The sequence below is a fragment of the Macrotis lagotis genome, chromosome 1 (assembly GCF_037893015.1).
Source record: "Macrotis lagotis isolate mMagLag1 chromosome 1, bilby.v1.9.chrom.fasta, whole genome shotgun sequence".
In the NCBI taxonomy this organism is placed as follows: Eukaryota; Metazoa; Chordata; class Mammalia; order Peramelemorphia; family Peramelidae; genus Macrotis; species Macrotis lagotis.
In genome coordinates this window covers 287114894-287133560 of record NC_133658.1, presented here as the reverse complement: position 1 = coordinate 287133560, position 18667 = coordinate 287114894, and the positions used below count along the sequence as shown (strand labels likewise).

The 18667-nt window shown below is 37.0% G+C and overlaps 1 protein-coding gene across 6 annotated transcripts in view; it reads right to left on the bottom strand.

Annotated features, from left to right (window-relative positions):
* Positions 1 to 18667, bottom strand: part of CCDC180 (coiled-coil domain containing 180) — a 126426-nt gene that overhangs the window by 68790 nt on the left and 38969 nt on the right. For all 6 annotated transcript variants that reach the window (XR_012473562.1, XM_074210796.1, XM_074210795.1 and 3 more), the window contains exons 14-15: positions 13894 to 14067; positions 3294 to 3409 (exon numbers count right to left, since the gene is read on the bottom strand). Coding sequence is in view for 5 of the 6 variants with exons in the window: in XM_074210796.1 (XP_074066897.1) it covers positions 3294 to 3409; positions 13894 to 14067 (290 nt within the window). In the remaining variant the exon portion in view is untranslated. The remainder of the gene's footprint in view (positions 1 to 3293; positions 3410 to 13893; positions 14068 to 18667) is intronic.

Here is an 18667-nt window from a genome sequence, read left to right as displayed (position 1 = left end):
TTGTGTGACAGGGATTAATTATGTTGAACCCTGAGGATTCAAAGAAAGTTAAAAGAGAGTCCTAGCTCTGAAGGAACGTCCAATCTAATGAGGAAGACAATATGCATACCTTACATGTAAACAAATTATATATAGGAGATATCAGGTTATTCTCAGAGAGCAAGCACTAGAATTAAGGGAAATTGGAAAAGTTTTCCTGTAGAAAGTGAGATTTTAGTTAAGATTTTGAGAAAGTTAGGGAAGACAATAGGCAAAGAGAAGAAGGGCATTGCCCAGGTTTGGGGGACAGCCAGAGAAAATGTATGAAATAGAGAAGTGGAGTATTCTGTGAAATGAACAGCAAGGTGTCCACCATCTCTGGATCCAGAGTATGTGAGTGAATGAAGGTGAGGGGACGGACTATGATGAACTCTTCATGCCAGAGGATTTTATATTTGATCTTAATAGGAAGCTGCAGGGATTTACTGAGCAGGGAAGTGATAGGGTCAGATCTGTGTTTTAGGAAGGTGACTTTGACAACTGAATGGAGAATGGATTTGAGTGGGGAGAGGCTTGTGGCAGGGAGATTAACCAGCAAATCATATAGAAATGGTATAAATGTGAAGTGCTAAAGGTCTGCACCAAGATGATGGAAATTTCAGAGAGAGCAAAGTGTATGTAAGAGATATTATAATGGTAAAATTGACTAGTCTTGGCAACAGATTAAATATGGGAGATGAGAGAGAGTAAGGCATCAAAGATGATACTTGTACTCTCAAAAGTATTAGGGAAGTTTGGAACAGGGAGAATATTGGGAAAAAGACAATGAGTTCAGTTTCGGACATTTGAATTTAAGAATTCTATGAGACATTCATTTTTATATGATCAATAGGCAGTTGGGAGATTTAAGATTCAAGAGGTTATGATTTGAGAATCATTAGCATAGAGAACCAGAGAAGAAAATGAAACTGGTGACTTTGTACAGCACCCCCCCCCCCAACCCTGGACTTAAATCCAACTCACTTCAAGTCTTGGGTCACCTCCCTGATGTCATGGTCTTTTTGAGAACAAATGACAAGCAACAATAGCAACAATTAGAATTGGAAATTGAAGGATTACCCATCAATTGGAGAATGGTTAAACAAGGTCTGGGATATGAGGATAATGCCATAGCATTGTGTTGTAAGAAATGACAAGCAGGATGATTTTCAGAAAAACCAGAAATACTTACATGAACTGATAGAAAGTGAACAGAATCAGAACTTTGTACACAGTAACAGCAATATTGTTCATTGAAGAAACATGCATGACTTAGCTATTCTCAGCATTATAGTGATCCAAGACAATCCCATGAAGAAACAACCTATCCACTTCCAGAGAAAGAAGTGATATTATCTGAATACAGACTGAAGCATACTACTTTCTCTACTTTCATTTTTTTCTTTGATACATCTTGTACAAAATGAGTAATATGGACTTGTTTTTCATTTTTCATTTTTACTTAACTCAGTTTTTCTGTTTTCAACATTCATTTTTGAATTCATTCCCTCCCACTTTTCCTTCCCCCAGCCCTAAGATATCACATAATCTGATATAGTATATATCTATTTCTTATATACTTTATTTTTATATACTTTATTTTTCTTCCTTAAGGATGTGATATATACACACAATCATGTTACACAAATTTGCATATTAGTGACATATCAGTGAAAGAAGAATCAGAACAAAAGGGGAAAACCATGAGAAAAACAAAACAATTTTTTAAAAAAGTAAACAAGTATGTTTTGATCTGCATTCTGATGCCACAGTTCTTTTTCTGGATGGGAATGGCATTTTTATGAAAATTTTTACATGATTGCACATATATAACCTATTTATGATTACTTACCATCTCAGGGAAGGGGAGGGGAGTGAGGGATAGAATTTGGAACTCAAAACAGCAAAAAAAAGGTTTAAAATTGTTTTAACATGCAATTGGGGGAAATAATATATATATATACATATATGTATATGTATATGTATATATATATATGTATATATATATATATTAGGTTTTTGCAAGGCGGGGTTAAGTGGCTTGCCCAAGGCCACACAGCTAGGTAATTATTAAGTGTCTTAGGTCAGATTTGAACTCAGGTACTCCTGACTCCAGGGCTGGTGCTCTGTTCACTGCACTACCTAGCTGCCCCAAAATCTATATTTTTAAAAAAGAATTTATTTATATCTATTATCTCATTTGAAGTTCACAATAGTTCTTTAAAATAAGTTCTACAGATATAACTCTTCCCCATTTTAGAAATGAGGAGACTGAACCTTAGGGAAGTTAAGGGACTTTCCAGTGGTCACAGAGGTTGGATCAGAGGCAAGATTTGAATTCAGGTCCTCCTGGTCAGTGCTCTCTGCAATATGCCAAGGTTCCTCTTGAAGTGAAAGACCCAGAATATATCCTGAGTCCATACCATTTCCAGTTTGGTATGATTTGCTAGAGTTTGTGCTCTACCAGCAAAACCTTGGGATTGCCTTCATACCACAATGAGGCATCCATTGGAGAGGCTTCTTCATAACCAAATATAAATGTGAAAAACACTTTATTAGAAAAAACTAGTCTTCTTTGTGTAAAAGTGATGATGTTGACTTAAAAGAAGGTGCTTTTTAAGTCCATATTTTTTTCTGTTCAGTCTCACTTGTGGTCAATTTTAAGTATTTGGAAATTGATTGATCAAAGATTGGTTAAAGATATGGCCTCAAAAAGAGTTTCTCATTCATAGCAGCCCTGTTGGTGGTGGCAAAGAATTGGAAATTAAATGAATGTCCTTCAATTGGGAACCATGGCATATGTATGTCATGTAACACTCTTGCTCTATTAGAAACCAGGTGGATAGGAATTTAGGGAAGCCTGGAAGGATTTGCATTAACTGAGGAGGGAAGCAAGAATGGGGGGAAAATTGTAAAATTCAAAATAAATAAAATCTTTCTTAAAAATAAAATTAAACAGTTTCTCTAAAACATTTTTAAAAAGAGAATTGCACATAAAACTACAAGTCTTTTCCTTTTTTTCACTTTCATGATTAAAAAAAATTTCCCCTTCCAAATCCTTATTTGGAAGTACAATAATAGTACAGTTGCTGTGGGATCTCCAGTGGGTGGGGAAGAGCCACAAGGGATCTCCTTGCAAAGAAGGGACCAAACCTCCTACCTTACCCTGGGCTTCATTGCCCTACCTATATAGACTGGGCTGAATTCACAACATTCTTCCCTTTTTCCATCACCCCAGGTTTTCTCCTTGTTTATAGCAGGCAATGCTTACTTACCCTAGTTTAATGTCCTGAAGCAGTAAGCAAGCCCTCTCCAGGTGACACTTCAAGATGGCCTCACTGTTTTGTTGCCTCATCTGATCCAGAACAATATCTAGGCCAGCTTCCTTTAACTGGGGAGACATATTTTTGAACAATCTGCAAATGTCTATTGGACAGCTTTATCAATTCCTTTCCTTCATAGAAAGTTTGAATCAGAGAATCAGAGTTGCATTTAACAGGGGTTGGGGGTGGGGAGAAGAGGAAACACACACGTTCATTCAATCCTACAAGCATCTTTGATGATCTGTACTCAGGGCTAGGATTGTATTTTGAAAGTAATTTCTCAAAGTAATTTGAAATTATTCACGTGGGCAGTGATATTTTGGACTCAGAATACAGCACAAAACTAGAATTATTATTTTTTGCCCCAATAAGACATAAAATTATAGTTTTAGAATTAGGAGAGATCTTAGTGGCTATCTTTTTCAATTCCCCCATTTTATATATTCCAAATTCAATAGTTTTCCTACCACAATTTCTGGGCTTTGTCACAAAACTTCCACTTCTCTTTCCTTCCCTGTGATTCCCTTCTTCCATTAGTTAGATTCTTCCCAGAATCTCCATTTTGAGGAAAGATCTAAATCAGCTATCTTTCCCATCTGGACCACACAGGTACCTTCTCTCACCCTTTCTTTAACTCTCTTTTATGTGTTATCTCCCCTCATTAGCATGTAAGCACCCTGAGGGGCAATGACTGCTTTTCTTTTCACTTATTATTCTATCTTGTGTTGCTCACAATGCCTGAAACACAGTAAACCCTTTAACAAGTTATGTATTGACTAATAGATTTGACACACATGATAAAAGCAAAGATGTAGCCCTGGAGGATGGCAGAAAATGTCCTTGACTTTATTCATTTAGTTTAATTTTTGCTTAGATTAATTTGCATGGTAGTTTGGAAAAGATCTTAGGAGCAAAATGAACTTAGATTCCCTTCCACATAGTTCTTGTTGGGTATTTCTAGGGATGTGCTGGTAAATATTTGACAACTGGCTCTTCAAAAAAAAAAAAAAATGGAAGCATGACACATTTTTTTAAAAAAATTATTTTTTCCCCAGTTACATGTCTAGACAATGTTTAGCATTCATTTTTACAAGGTTTCCCTCTCCCTTCCTCCCCTCTTCTCTCCCCCAAATGGTAGGCAATTGGATATGGGTTAAGCATGTGCTACCATGAGAACATATTTCCTTATGAGTCACAGATGTGAAAGAAGAAATAAATCAAAAGAAAAATAATTAAGTGAAAAAAGTATGCTTCAATCTGCATTCAGGGTTCATCAATTCTTTATCTGAATGTGGATGGCATTTTCCTTCATGAGTTCTTTCCACTAGTCTTAGATCATTGTGTTATTAAGAGCTGAGTCATTCAAAGATGACCATCACACAAGGTTGCTGATTCAATGTTTTCCTAGTTTTGCCCATTTCACTTCACTTCAGTTCATGCAAGTCTTTCCAGGTTTTTCTGAAATCAGTCTGTTCATCATTTCTTATCATACAGTAGTATTCCATTCACATACCATCACTTATTCAGCCATTCCCACTTGAAGGGCATCCTCTCAATTTCTAATTATTTTTTTCCACCACAAAAAGAGCTGCTATAAATAATTTTGTTCATGTAGGTCCTTTCCCCTTTTATATGATCTCTTTGGGATACAGACCTAATAGTAGTTTTGCTAGATCAAAGGGCAGATAGTTTGGTTGCTCTTTGGTCATAGGTTTAAATTGATCTTCAGAATGGTTGGAACAATTCACAATTTCACAACTTATCCTTTAAAATATCATGCTTTTTGCCAGGTAAATGATTATTGGTTGTAGTCTAGCTCCTTTGCCTTCCAAAATATCATGTTCCATGACCTCCAAGTGTTTAATAACTCACATGTAATCCTGATTGTGGCTCCCTGATATTTGATTTGGTTGTGGCAGATCACTTGAAGTATTTTTTCCTTTAATTTGGTTTTTATTTTGGGATCTTTTCCCTGAGATTCTTTAATGCCTATTTTACCCTCTAGTTCCAGGATATCAGGGTAGTTTCCTTGATAATTTCTTGATACTGTACATGTCCTTCTTTGATTATAGCTTTCAGGTAGTTCAATGATTCTGACATTATCTCTTCTGGATATACTTTCCAAGTCAGTTATTTTTCCAATGAGGTATTTTACATATTTTTCATTCTTTTGAAATATTTGATTCTTGATATCTCATATAGTCATTACCTTCCACTTACCCAATAGCTTTTTTGTTGTTTTTTGCAAAGCAGTGGAGTTAAGTGACTTGCCCAAGGTCACAACTATTCAGTGTCTGAGACTGGATTTGAACTCAGGTCCTCCTGACTCCAAGTGCTCTATCCATGGTGCCACCTAGCTGCCCCAACTTGCCCAATAACTTTTAAGTTGTTTTCCTCAGTTTTTGTACTCTTTTTTCTTTTATACTTAAACTGCTGTCTGGCCTCTGGCAGCTGCCTCTTTGCCCAGGGCTCTGCTACAGCATGGGGAAGTCTGGCCATTGAAAGCTACCTGTTCCCCTGGCTAAGCTGAGGCATGTGAGGGCTCCTGAGGCATGTGAACAGGCATTTGCCTGCTCAGCATACTAGAGCTCAGGATTGTCTACTCATTTTCCACACTTTTAAACCAACATTTTCTTCTCATTAATCTAGGTAATCAATGAATCAAGTCCTGATTTGTAGTTTTGCCAGTTTCAGGAAGGAAGTACAACAGGTTTATGGGATAGTTTGAACTGGCCAGCACACCCTTGCTATTCATTGTGGAAAGCCCCATGAATTGAATTTTGTGGTCACAAGATCTCCATAAAGGGTTAAATATTAAGTATAGCAAATTTCTAAATATAATTTAGATAATTGATTTGGGCAGTGGGTCATCTCCAGATGTAGGCAGTCCTATGAATAGACCTAGTCTTAGTATTGTGTTTGTTCAACTGTGGCTGCTCACAGCCTTAGCTATGACTATGTTATCAATTTGCCCTTACTGGGGAGAGGCTTTCTAATTCCTGCAGAGAAAAATTTGATGACCACCAGGTTCAGCAGAGACATCCTGCAAAGACAAGTCAATGTCCAGAGGAGACATACCTGTCAGAGAGGACATGCTCAGCTAGGAAAAACAGTATGGCCAGAGGACACTGGCAACTCTATGACAGGAGAGCTGCAAGCTGTCTTGGATCTGATGTATTTTGTTCCTCTCTTCTCTCCTTATTAGACTACAAAGTTATCCTGATGACAGGGATCCTATCTTTATTGGAGTGGGGGAGGGGGCCTTGTACCTCAATGGTACAAAGGAAAGAGTGCAGAATTTGGAGCTTTGTGGAGGGCTGTGGTTGCAGAACCTGAGTTCAAACCCCAAACAAACTACTCATCACCCAAGTGACTTCAGGCAAGTCTCTTATCCAGCCCAAGCCTCTTGGATTGGACCTATCCAAAGAGGGAGATTAGATTAGCTGACTTCTGGTTGACCCCTTCCAGCTCAAGATGAATGATGCTATGATTGATCTTATCTCGATTCTATCTCTCCTCTCAGTAGTGTGCTCTGGGGCTCACATAAGAGAGGGGGTGCCATATAATAGCTGATAAGACTGACTTTGAAACAGCTTTGGGAGCACACTAGACTCAGGGGATGGGGTACCGTCGGACTGGTAGGCAGGAGACTTGAGTCCCAATTCTTGACTCCATCGCTGTTCTTGGCCAGTTCAACTCAAGTTAGTCTAGTAGTTCAGGATCAGGATGGGAATGAAATGACACATGCCTAAACCATTTAACTTTTAACAAAAGTTTCCTAAACTTTATCATGGAAAAGATACTCAACTAAGATACTGGGTTGGTTCAGCTGCTTCCTTCATCTCCTCATTTTCCACCAAAGCAAACTTGTTCAGAAAGATATATTGACTTAACACAACAGTAGAACCCTAACGAGCACTCTGGGTTGGGTATTTATGATTAGGAGACTCAACTCCTCCAAAGAAGTAACATCATTAAAAGCTGTATTTGAACCTGAGCCAAATAAGTTTTGAGAATAGTTTCATTGTCATTTTAAGGAAAAATTAAATCTATGTTACAAGGCTTCCAATCTTATTGCTATGGTTAACAACCAGCTTTCAAAATAAAAATTACATGACATGATAAGCAACAGATTTAGGGGCTTTGTTTTCTTATTCAATTTGTAACTCCTCTTGTTTTAATGGATTATTTAAACTATTCATATGTAAAGTTATGAGTTAGGTTTATAATTTTATATGATAAATTATAAGATAAACTCAAACCCTGAGTTTGAATGCCCAACAGCTGTGTTACTCTGAATAAATCATTTTACCTTTCCAAGCTTCCATTTCCTTATCTGTAAAATGGAGATAGTAATAACCCCTTATGTCCCAGGGTTGCTTTGGCATTCCAAGCCCTTGATAGCCTAGCCTCCTCCTATCTTTGCAGTCTTCTTACACTTTATTCCCTGACAAATACTCTTCCAGGGACTCCACATCTCCTGGCTTGTCCCAACAATAAGACACTCTATCTCTCTTACCTCTAGGCATGTTCTCTGGCTGTCCCCCAAGACTGGCATAGTCTCTTTCCTCTGCTCTTGACCTTCTTGGCTTCCTTTAAGTTTCAACTAAAACCTCACCTTCTACAGGAAACCTTCTCCCACCTCCTTTATGTCTATCTTCCCCTCTGCTCATTATTTCCTATGTTTCTGTATATTGCTTGCTTTGTATATATTTATTTGTCTGTTCTCTTTCCTATTAGATCATAAGCTCCTCAAGGGCAGGGATGGTCTTTTGCTTCTTATTGTATCTCCCATATTTTCCATAATGCCTGTCACATAGAGGAGCTTGATAAATATTAACTGAGTGATTAATAACACTATACAAACCTTAAAGAGTTATATAAATACTAATCATTACTATTATCATCATAATTATTGGGAACAGATCTTGAGCCAAAGCAGGAAAATAAGCAATAGTTAGGCAAACTAAAGGGTATTTAAGGGTGACAGCTGTTCAAATATAAGTTAGGAAGCTTTTTCACAAGATTTGGACCCTGCTTGGCCATACACTGGGAGCAGTACTGGTACCACCAGAGACCTGCAGCTCTGGAGTAATGGCAGCTCAAGGGGGAGGGAAGGTTCCAAGGAAATCTTTTACATCCTAGTTAAGTTGCTTCTCTTTTTTTTCAGTTGGCCAGGTATGCTAGCTTGTCTGTTCTGAATCTGCCGCTCTTTAATAATCTAATTTACTTCCTAAAAAACCTTATTGGCTTACATAAGGATAAGGAAGAGATATTTTCTAGTTCTAGAGAACCAAAAGATCTGGGAAACTTGAAGCTCTTGGGACAGAGTAGAAGAGTAGTATTGTATAGCTTAAGCCTGGTGTATGAATTTGGAATTCAGATACTCCTAGGTATAATTTGCAAGCTGGTGGAGAATGGCAGGCTAAGCCAGAGACCTGCATAGGAAAGCTTGCCAGGCTCTGTGCTCAGGGCTTTATACATCTTTACATTTGAGCTTCAAAACCTACATAAATTAATAATTAATAATAATAAATAATTTAATAAATATTATGAATATTGTATTATGCCATTGATATACAATAGATTATATTAATAACATATCATATAATAATAATAATAATAATAAATAACAATAAAATATAATGAACTTGCTGCTCCCCTTCTTGGTAGGCTGGGTCCTAAAGAAAACTCACTCCTCTGAGACAAGAGATTTGCCAGAAAGCTGGGCCTCCAGAGGGAGTTTCCTCTCTCCACTGAGTCTCCAAATAACTGGTGTTCAGCTTGCCTTGCTCGCTGGTGCCATCTGCTTGCTTCCATAGAGAACTCCTAGTAAAAAAATGCTCAGGACCAGTCCAGCCCTTCATCTGCATTTCCTCAAAAAGATGAGTGAAAAACCTAAAAAGTTCTGGGATTTGCCCAAGTTCACTTAGCCAGGATGTCTCAGACTTGAGCCAGCCTTGAACCATGCTCTTTCTGATGGGAAAGCTGGATCTCTATCCATATCTCAGGGCCTCAAACACACAAAAATATAGCAAAAACAAGGATCATGGCATTTATGTAATTGCTACGATGAGTCAGGCACTCTGCTTAGTGCTTTATAGATATTTATTATTTCATTTGAATCTCAGAACCAATCTGGAGGCAGGTGTTATGATTATCCCCTTTTTACAATTGAGGGAAACTGAAGCTGGCTGAGGATAAGTGACTTGTCCAAAGTCTCATAGGTTGGATTTGAATTAAGGTCACCCTAATTCTAGGTCCAGACTCCAACCACTGCCAAAAACAAACAAGGCAATTCCAGAGAAGAGATTAGGAAAAGCCTTACACTAAAGATGCATACAATTTGCCCAAATTGAAGAAATCCTAGATTTAAAAAAAAGTTTTTATGTAAACTTTTTGAAAATACATAGAAATATATATATAAAATTATTTTTAAAATAAATTCTTAGTAAGTTAATCGTAACTTATTTACTCTATCTGCTTCTGTTGTCTTTTACATTTGAGATCTTTTGAAGTTTTGCTATTATTTTTTGCAAGATCATGGCTAATTGTTCTGCTCTCCCTATCTCAGTTTCTATCAGTTTGCATGAATATTCCAGGATTTCTTCATGTTCCTCATATTATTATGAAAACTGTAACCTTCAAAAGTAAAACAATAAAGGTGCTAGCTCTCTGTTGTAGAGATGGGAAAGCTGAAGTTTGGGAGATAGCAGAAGACTTTTCCACTTTATTCAAATGGCCCACACCAATGAGTGTCAGAGCTGGGACTCAAACCCAGACCATCTGTATCCCCACACAGTGTTCTTTGGTGTTGTGCTGGACCAATATGGCCAGAGAGGTAGAATTTATCACTGTATTTCTATAAAAGCACTACCTAGAGGAAGGGCCCTAAATAAGCTTACTTTAATATTCACAACTAAAATTCTTAGAAACAGAATTCTGAATTCTACTCTTGTCTCTGTTGCTAAATAACCTCAAATGACTTTCAGAAAGTCAAATAAACTCTCTGGGACGTAATGAGGGTGTTGTATTAGCTGATCCCTGAGGTTTTTTCTGTCTGTATTAATATGATATTGTTAAGATTTTACTGGAGTGAGATTCAGAAGAGTTGGATTTGAGACCTGGCTATTATTCCATAACTTTCCCAGTTACTACTAGTAATACAACTTTAGGAATATCACTTCATTTCTCTTGATACTCAAATGTCTCATCTGTAAAATGATGGATATATCTAGTCCATCAATCTATCTAGTCCCATCTATACATGATGTAGAATTTTCTCTTCAATGGTTCCAACAAGTGGTCAGCGACCCTTTACTTAAAGATTTCCAATGAGGAGGAACACATTCTTTCCCCAGGCAGCCCATCTGCCTCTAAGAAGACTTTTTAAAAAAGTAAAAAAAATTTTTTTTTAGGTTTTTGCAAGGCAATGAGGTTAAATGGCTTGCCCAAGGCCACACAGCTAGGTAATTATTAAGTGTCTGAGGTCGGATTTGGACTCAGGTACTCCTGACTCCAGGGCCCGTGCTCTATCCACTGCGCCACCTAGCAGCCCCCTCTAAGATGACTTTTGAAGAAAATGAGTATAAACTAGTGAAAAGTAGCACTGGAATTTGAGAACCTGGGTTCCAATCTTGTCCCTGCTTGCTACTTATGAGAGTGTGGGAAAGTAATTTAATCTTTTGGGTCTTGCCTATATATATAATTGAGGGGGTTGGAGTAGATGGATCTCTGGGCTCTCCTAGCTCTATGTCTATGAAACAATATAAGGAAGCTACTTAGAAGCCACTTCTAACAACTGTTTCTAGCTCTCTCTACTCTCTGGAGTCAAGGGGACCAAATCTAATCTTTCCACTATGTGACAGCTCTTTATATCTTAAAGACAACTATCATTTATCACCTCTCTTAGATCTTCTATTTTCCAGGTTCAACAGCCTCAGTTCTTCCTCAGACTTAATAACCATGTCCTCCCAACCTTACAGGATTAGTGTGAGGATAAAATAAGAGAATAAATATGATTAACTTAATAGGTTTCTCTGTATATAAAAAAAGTGTTTCATTAGGCTTAATAAGACTGTCACAGCAACCCATCCAATTTCCCTTCACCTGGTTTTATGTTAATCAAACAAACTGATATTCATAATCTGTTTTCCTAGCTACTTTTTTCCTTTCTAGGTAGGGGAAGAAGGGACAGGTCAGGGAACAGGTTCAGAGGATCATAGATCTAGAGCATAGAGGTCATCTGATCCCACTCCATCATTTTACTAGTAAGAAAATTAGAGGTCCAGAGAGATTAAAGAATTTGCCCAAGGTAGTAGAGTCATTTTGACTTTAAGTAGAGCCGACTTTATGCTGAGCTTCACATTTATTTCTCCTATGTTCAGAACATAACAATGGCCATGAGGTAGCATTGGAGGATAGGGTACTGGACCTGAAGTTGGGAAAATATGAATTGGATACCTGGCCTGAGACCTTTAGTGGTGTGTGACCCTGTGCAAGTCACCAAATTTCTGTCTGCCTCAGTTTCCTCAACTGTAAAATGGAGATAATAATAGTACCTACCCTCATTGGGTTGTCATGAGGATCAAATAAGGCAATGTTTTAAAGTGCCCAGTATATAGGAGGTGTCTAATAAATGCTTGTTCCCTTTTATTTTCAACTCTACTCTGAACTATTGTAGCGCCAACTGCTGGTATCACTCATTCTGTGGCCTTGTGTTGTTTATTTCCCTTGTTATTTCTTTTCTCCCCAAATAAGAACATAAATTTCTTGAGGTCAGTTTTGAAATCTATAACTTTTTTGTCATTGCTCACAGGGCCTTAAGCAAAGTGCTTGGTGTATGTTGAAATATTTTCATTTTGAAATTCATTAAAATGGTATAAAGCAGTCTCATAGAATCCTGAATTCTGGTTAAGATTCTGGAACTGTTGAAAGAAATATTATTCTTTTAATCTGCCACCCAGATTCAAAATCTGAGTCACTTGTCCTTTTCCTTCATCATCCAATCCATTGTTCAGCTTTATAGATTCTTTGTTCTTATTGAATTATGTTAAACTGAATTGGATTGAATTGAATACTAGGTTTAAATCAAGTGTCATGTGTTAACAATAATTTGGGCATGAAAAGTGCTCCTAAAGACATCAAAGACATAGTTGACCTGAGAAGGGGTAGACTAGATATGTAGCAGGGGTGAGGAAAACTGATGGAGGATCTTCAGCTCCACTGGAAAAAGCCCTTCTGGAGAATGAGTGGCAAGGAGGGAACAAAACTTATACAAGATGAAAAAGGCAAAGTTGGACTGCTATTTACACAGGTTTGGATTCATTGAGAGATTAAAGTTGCTTTTGTGGTCCTGGGCATCTGACACTAGAGGGAGTTTAATTTTTTTTATTATTTTTTTCCTTTTCCCAGTATATACTAAGGGAAAAAAATTTTAGTTTGACACTTACTAACTGTGTGACCCGGGCAAGTTACTTAACCCTGATTGTCTTTTAAAATATAAATTTTAAATGAATGAATTAAAAGTATTTATTGAGTACTTAATGTGTCAAGAACTAGTCTATGCTTTGGGGATACAAATGCAAAAGTGAGACTACTTTCAACCAGTACAATATCTAATTAGGAAGACAACGCACATAATAAATGGTGACCAAGGAAGGCAGTTTTGCTCTGGGAAATTTTCAAAAAGATGATGAATGGAATAATAAGGTAGATCATTTGCACACCCATTCCAGAAGCAATGAATGAATGTGATTACTAATTCTCTGAGACAGAAAGAGATTGAGGTAGTAGGAAAGATACCTATATCAAGGTCCCTGCTAAATAAACTAAATTACTTTTTTTTTTTTTTTTGCAAAAATTGTTCTCATAAACTAGTTGGTTCAGGAGATTAAGGCTCAAACTTTTGACCTAGCTTCCTAGTTATCTAATCATAAAAACTGCCCAGGTTTCACACATTGTTTTTTTCAGAGTATCATCACAGCAAATACCAAGGCAGAAGAACTGGATTCAACTGAATTGATACTGTTTCTTTGCTGAATATTCTTTCTATGATATTGTTAAGTTAATATCCTTTCATTAAATATTAGATAATCTTCAAGCATTTCATTTGATTCCAATCCCAAACCTGAGCACTGGACTGACCTGTTTCAGGCCTGTCTCAAAAATGTTTCCCAGGTCTTTATGTCTCTTGCTACTTCCAAGGTGATAAAAGTGTCAGGAAAGGGAGTGAAAGTATGATAAAATATATGCAGAACTAGAAAAGAAGGTGTTTTGTTTATGCAGAGATAACAGATGGATAGCCCTAATGCTGTGTTGCTACCCCCGAAATCTTAAGAGGAAAAGAGGAGAGTCTGCAGCATGTTGGTTAAATCTTCTGTGGGAGATCTATGGAAAGAGAGAGTGCAGAAAGGCAGAAGATAAAATCATGGATGGGTTGTGATTTGAATTCACTAGTGAGACCATGAATCCGTCAAAATGATGGGGTTGTTTTGAGGCAAGTTTAGTAAATAACAATATGCTTTATATATGAAAGATATTTTTCTTTTACCTCAGTATTGTAAGCATGTTGATAGCGGTAGTTCTCCATTTTTTTCTCAAGATTTATTCCTTCCTGGGTCAGCTGGCTCCGATGGTCCTCCCAAAGGTGAAGACTTGTCTGTAAATACTCAAATAGATCTTGGCTCTGTACATCTGCCTGTTTAGTTGCCTTCTCAAGACTTTTCTAGAGGAACAAAATACAGAGAATCTATTATCTGATTGCTTACTAAGAGGAAAGATGGAGAGGAAAGGGAATCTTCTGTCCATTTCTTTAGTCTTTGATACTTCCAACCAAAACAATGTCTGTTCCAAGAATGAGAGATAAATAGACCATAAAACTGGTTAGCATTAATGGAGAACTTTTAAGGTTTTTCAGATGCTTTATAAATGTTATCTTAATCTCCCAACCACCCTGGGGGAGGAGGTGGGTGCTATAATTGATCTAATTTTACAGTTAAGGAAACTCTGACCAACAGAGGATAGGTGAATTGCCTAGAGTCATACCACTAATTGATGTCTAATGCTGAATTTGAACTCAGGTCTTCCTGTCTCCAGGGCAAAGGCTGTATCCACTATGTCACCTAGTTGATTAATGGTATTCTCATACCCATGAAATATTAAAGCAGGTGAGTAAGATTAGGTAATATGACCTGACCCCTCCTACAACCATGTGAATAGGATTTTAAGGACTTGGGTCAGTTGCCTCACAAACCTAGATATTCTGGCTTATGTAACTCTAAAGTCTAGAAGGCTTGGGAACAGTCTTACACCAAGAGAACAATGGTCATCATAAACAAATTAGATTTACAGTAGAAGTCTTAAACGTGCAATTTATTGACCCATATATACTCATTGGAGCTCTTCCCTGTCAAGCTCTGAGAAAGACTTCTCAAACACTGGATGGATCTTTGGTGAACTGCAAAAGGATGTGGATAAAAACAGCACACAATGAGAAGGCTTAGATGGGTGATCATGCACATCATTGGAGGGGTGCACCAGCAACAAAGGGCTGATGAATGACACAACTTAAGAAATAAAGAGGTGGTCTTTTCACTGTCCCTTAAAATCACCATGCCCTCCTGCAAAACACTTTTGTTTATGCTTTTACTTCTAGCAGTGTCTAATGAGTCACTATTTCTCTCTCCAAGACACTTACCATGTTTCTCAGTCTTGTTCATGCTATGCTGTGCCCTATGAAGGAATTAAGTTGGAATCAAGAAGAGATGGGGTCTGATGCTTAAACACATATCTGGCTGCCTCAGTTTCCTTATTCATAAAATGAATCAAAAGCCTTTAAGGTCTTTTCTAGCTCTAAACTGGTGATCCTTTTTTTCACTCCCTACTTTTCAACTTGAACCCAAGCCATTCAGTGCTACCATTCCTGGAAAGCATGTCTCTTTGAATTTCTCTAGAACTATAATCACCATTCCCTCTGACAACCCTGTCCAATTTATTCCTCCTTGATCACTCTTCCCCTAATTGTATTGTCTCTTTTTATTAGAATGTAAGCTCCTTGAGGGCAGGAAGTGTCTTGCTTCTTTATATTTGTATTCCCCAATACTTAACACAGTACCTGGGACATAGTGCTTTTTTTTTCTCATTCTTCTAAATTCATATATTATTTACTATTTAGCACACATTTGGCATTCTCATCCTATGAAGTCATCTCAATACTCTTTATGTATATAAACCTTTTAGCCCCCAAGAACATTGAAAACAGTTTCAGTTTTCATGATTATAGTAACATTGCAGTCATCAGAAATTTTAAGCCTGTGGAAGGAAACTTAGGGGGAAGTAGATAAAGTTCAGGGCCTGGAGTCAAGGAAGACTCAACATCCTGCATTTAAATCCAGCCTTAGATACTTAGCAGCTTGTGATCTGGGCAAGTCACTATGCCTCAGTTTCCTCATCTGAAAAATGAACTAGAGAAGAAATTGACACACCAGGTATCTTTGCCAAGAAAACCCCAAGAGGGGTTACAAAGAATTGGACATGACTGAAAGCAACAACAAGGGAATCTTATTCTACCTAATCCTTAATTTAGGAGCTAGGTGGCACAGTGGAAAGAGCATGGGACCTGGAGTCAAGAAAACCTGAGTTCAAATCTAGCTTCAGACACTTACTAGTTGTGTGACCCTGAACAAATTGTTTAACCTTGTTTACCTCAGTTTCCTTATCTATAAAATGAGCTGAAGAAGGAAATGGCAAACCACTCTAGTATCTTTGCCAAAAAAAAACTCAAATAGATCCATGAAAAATTGGACATGACTAAACAATAACACTATCACCTTATTTAACAGTGAGAAGACTGTGGCCCAGAGAAGTTCAGCCAAAGTCACATAATAAATTTCTGATATATGGCATGAGAACTCAATTCCTTTGACTTCATATCTAGCATACTTTGCACAGTATTTAGCCTGTGCTGGCAAATGTCCAATAAACATTTGCTGTAAATTAATTAATATACTTATAAGACTCCCATTTCAATTCTGGGAAGTGATATTTCCAGAACCATAACTATACTGGGGCAAACTACTGAGGCCAGGATAATTTGCCCCAAAGTGAGGGAACTAAGTAGCCATTGCTTTGTACCCAATAAGGAAGAAGACAGGGGTGGGACTAGGTGATGGAAAGGTGATAGAGCAGTCAGTGACAGGATAGTGAGTGTTTGGATGGGATTAGAGGGTTCCATTCATTTTAAGGGGAGTGATTTGACAGCCAGCTCTGGCTCCTCCTGTTCTTTTGTCATGGAGGGTAGGTGTAGATCATAGCTGATGGGAGTCCAAATTCTTTTCTCACCCAGAAGTGGCAAGAGGGGTCTGGGTTTAGCTCTGGCCTATAATCTGGTTTCTTAATGAATATAGATTAGTTCCTACAGGGCCTGCTTCACAGCATGTCACCTGAGATTAGGGGTCATACTAGAGGTACCAAAGAGCTCAAGAAGCAATGGGACTGCGGAGAAGTGCCCCATCTTCCTCCTCCCCTCCCCACAACTGGCTCACCAAGAGGGTATCCCTTTCAATCCCAGTAAACTAATTTCACAGTACAAGTATGAGGAAAAAAATGAAAACCAGACATCTTGTTTATCAAGAATGATGAGTTAAAATAGGAAACCATCATCTTAGGGAATAAGAGGTGGGAGACAACCCAACTGAACAAATGGTCACTTACAAACTGCCAGATACTTTGTTAAGCACTAATTATATAAATAATAGCTAATATCAAATATTGTCACTAAGAATTTTATAATTATTATTTTATTTGATCCTCGTGCCATTATCTCCATTTTACAGATGAGGAAATGGAGATGACTCTTCCTGGGTCCCATAGCTACTAAACATCTGAGGCTGGTTTTGAACTCCATTCTTCCCTGCTCCAGATCCATCAGGGAAATGACAGGCAGGTAGGAATGATTATTTAAGACAACTGATCCCTTTTCCTTCTTTTTTGTTTTTTTTTTCTTTCAAAGATTTTTAAATTTACAATGCTATTATTGTATAAATTTCTCCAAGTTCTGGGTATGCAACTAAAAAAGTTAGAAAAAGAACAAATTAAGGATCTCCAATTAAATGCCAAATTAGAAATTCTGAAAATCAAAGAAGAGATTAATAAAATTGGAAGCAATAAAGTTATTGACCTAATAAATAAAATTGAGTTGGTTTTATGAAAAAACCAATAAAGTACATAAACCTTGGGTTAATCTGATTTAAAAAAAATAAAGAAGAAAACCAGATTACTAGTATCAAAAATGAAAAGGGTGAACTCACCACCAAGGAGGAAATTAAAGAGATAGCTATTTTGCCCAATTGTATGCCAAATTACTTATTGCCCAGATTAACAGAAAAAGGAAATAAAATATTTCAATAACTCCATTTAAGAAAAAGAAATGAAGAAACCATCAACAAGCTCCTTAAAAAAAAGTTTCCAGGTCCAGATGGATTTACAAGTGAATTCTACCAAATATTTAAGGAACAATTAATTCCAATTCTACATAAACTATAAACACAATTATAAAGCACTTTTCACACAAATAAAGTCAAATCTAAACAACTGAAAAAAAAGTTAATTGCTTATGGTTAGGTCAAGTTAATATAATAAAAATGACAATTCTACCCAAATTAAATTACTTATTCAGTGCCATACCAATCAAACTACTAAACATTTTACAGAGCTAGAAAAAATAGTAACAAAATTCATCTGAATTAACAAAAGGTCAAAAATATCAAGGGAACTCTTGAAAAAATGTAAAAGATGGTGGCCTTGCTCTACCTGATCTAAAACTATATTATAAAGCAGTAGTCATCAAATCTACCTGGTACCAGTTAAGAAAAAGAGTAATGGACCAATGAATTAGGATAGGTTCAAAGGAAAGAGTGAATGACTATAGTAATCTACTTTTTGACAACCCAAATCATTAGTTTCTGGGATAAGAATTCACTATTTGTCAAAAATTGTTGAGAAAACTGGAAAATAGTATGGCAAAAACTAGGCACAGATTCAACATCTCACACCCTATACCAAAATAAGATTAAAATGAGTACAAGACTTAGATATAAAAAGCAACACCATAGATGAATTAATAGATCAAGAAATACTCTGTCAGATCTATGGAAAAGGGAGAAAGTTATGCTGCCAAGATTAGAAGGAAAAGAGAAAGCTGGGAAATAATATTCATAGCTGGGGTCCTGATAAAGGTTAAAATATATAAAGAACTGAATCAAAATTTTAAGGTTACAAGTCATTCCCCAATTGGTAAATAGTCAAAAGATATGAACAGGCAGTTT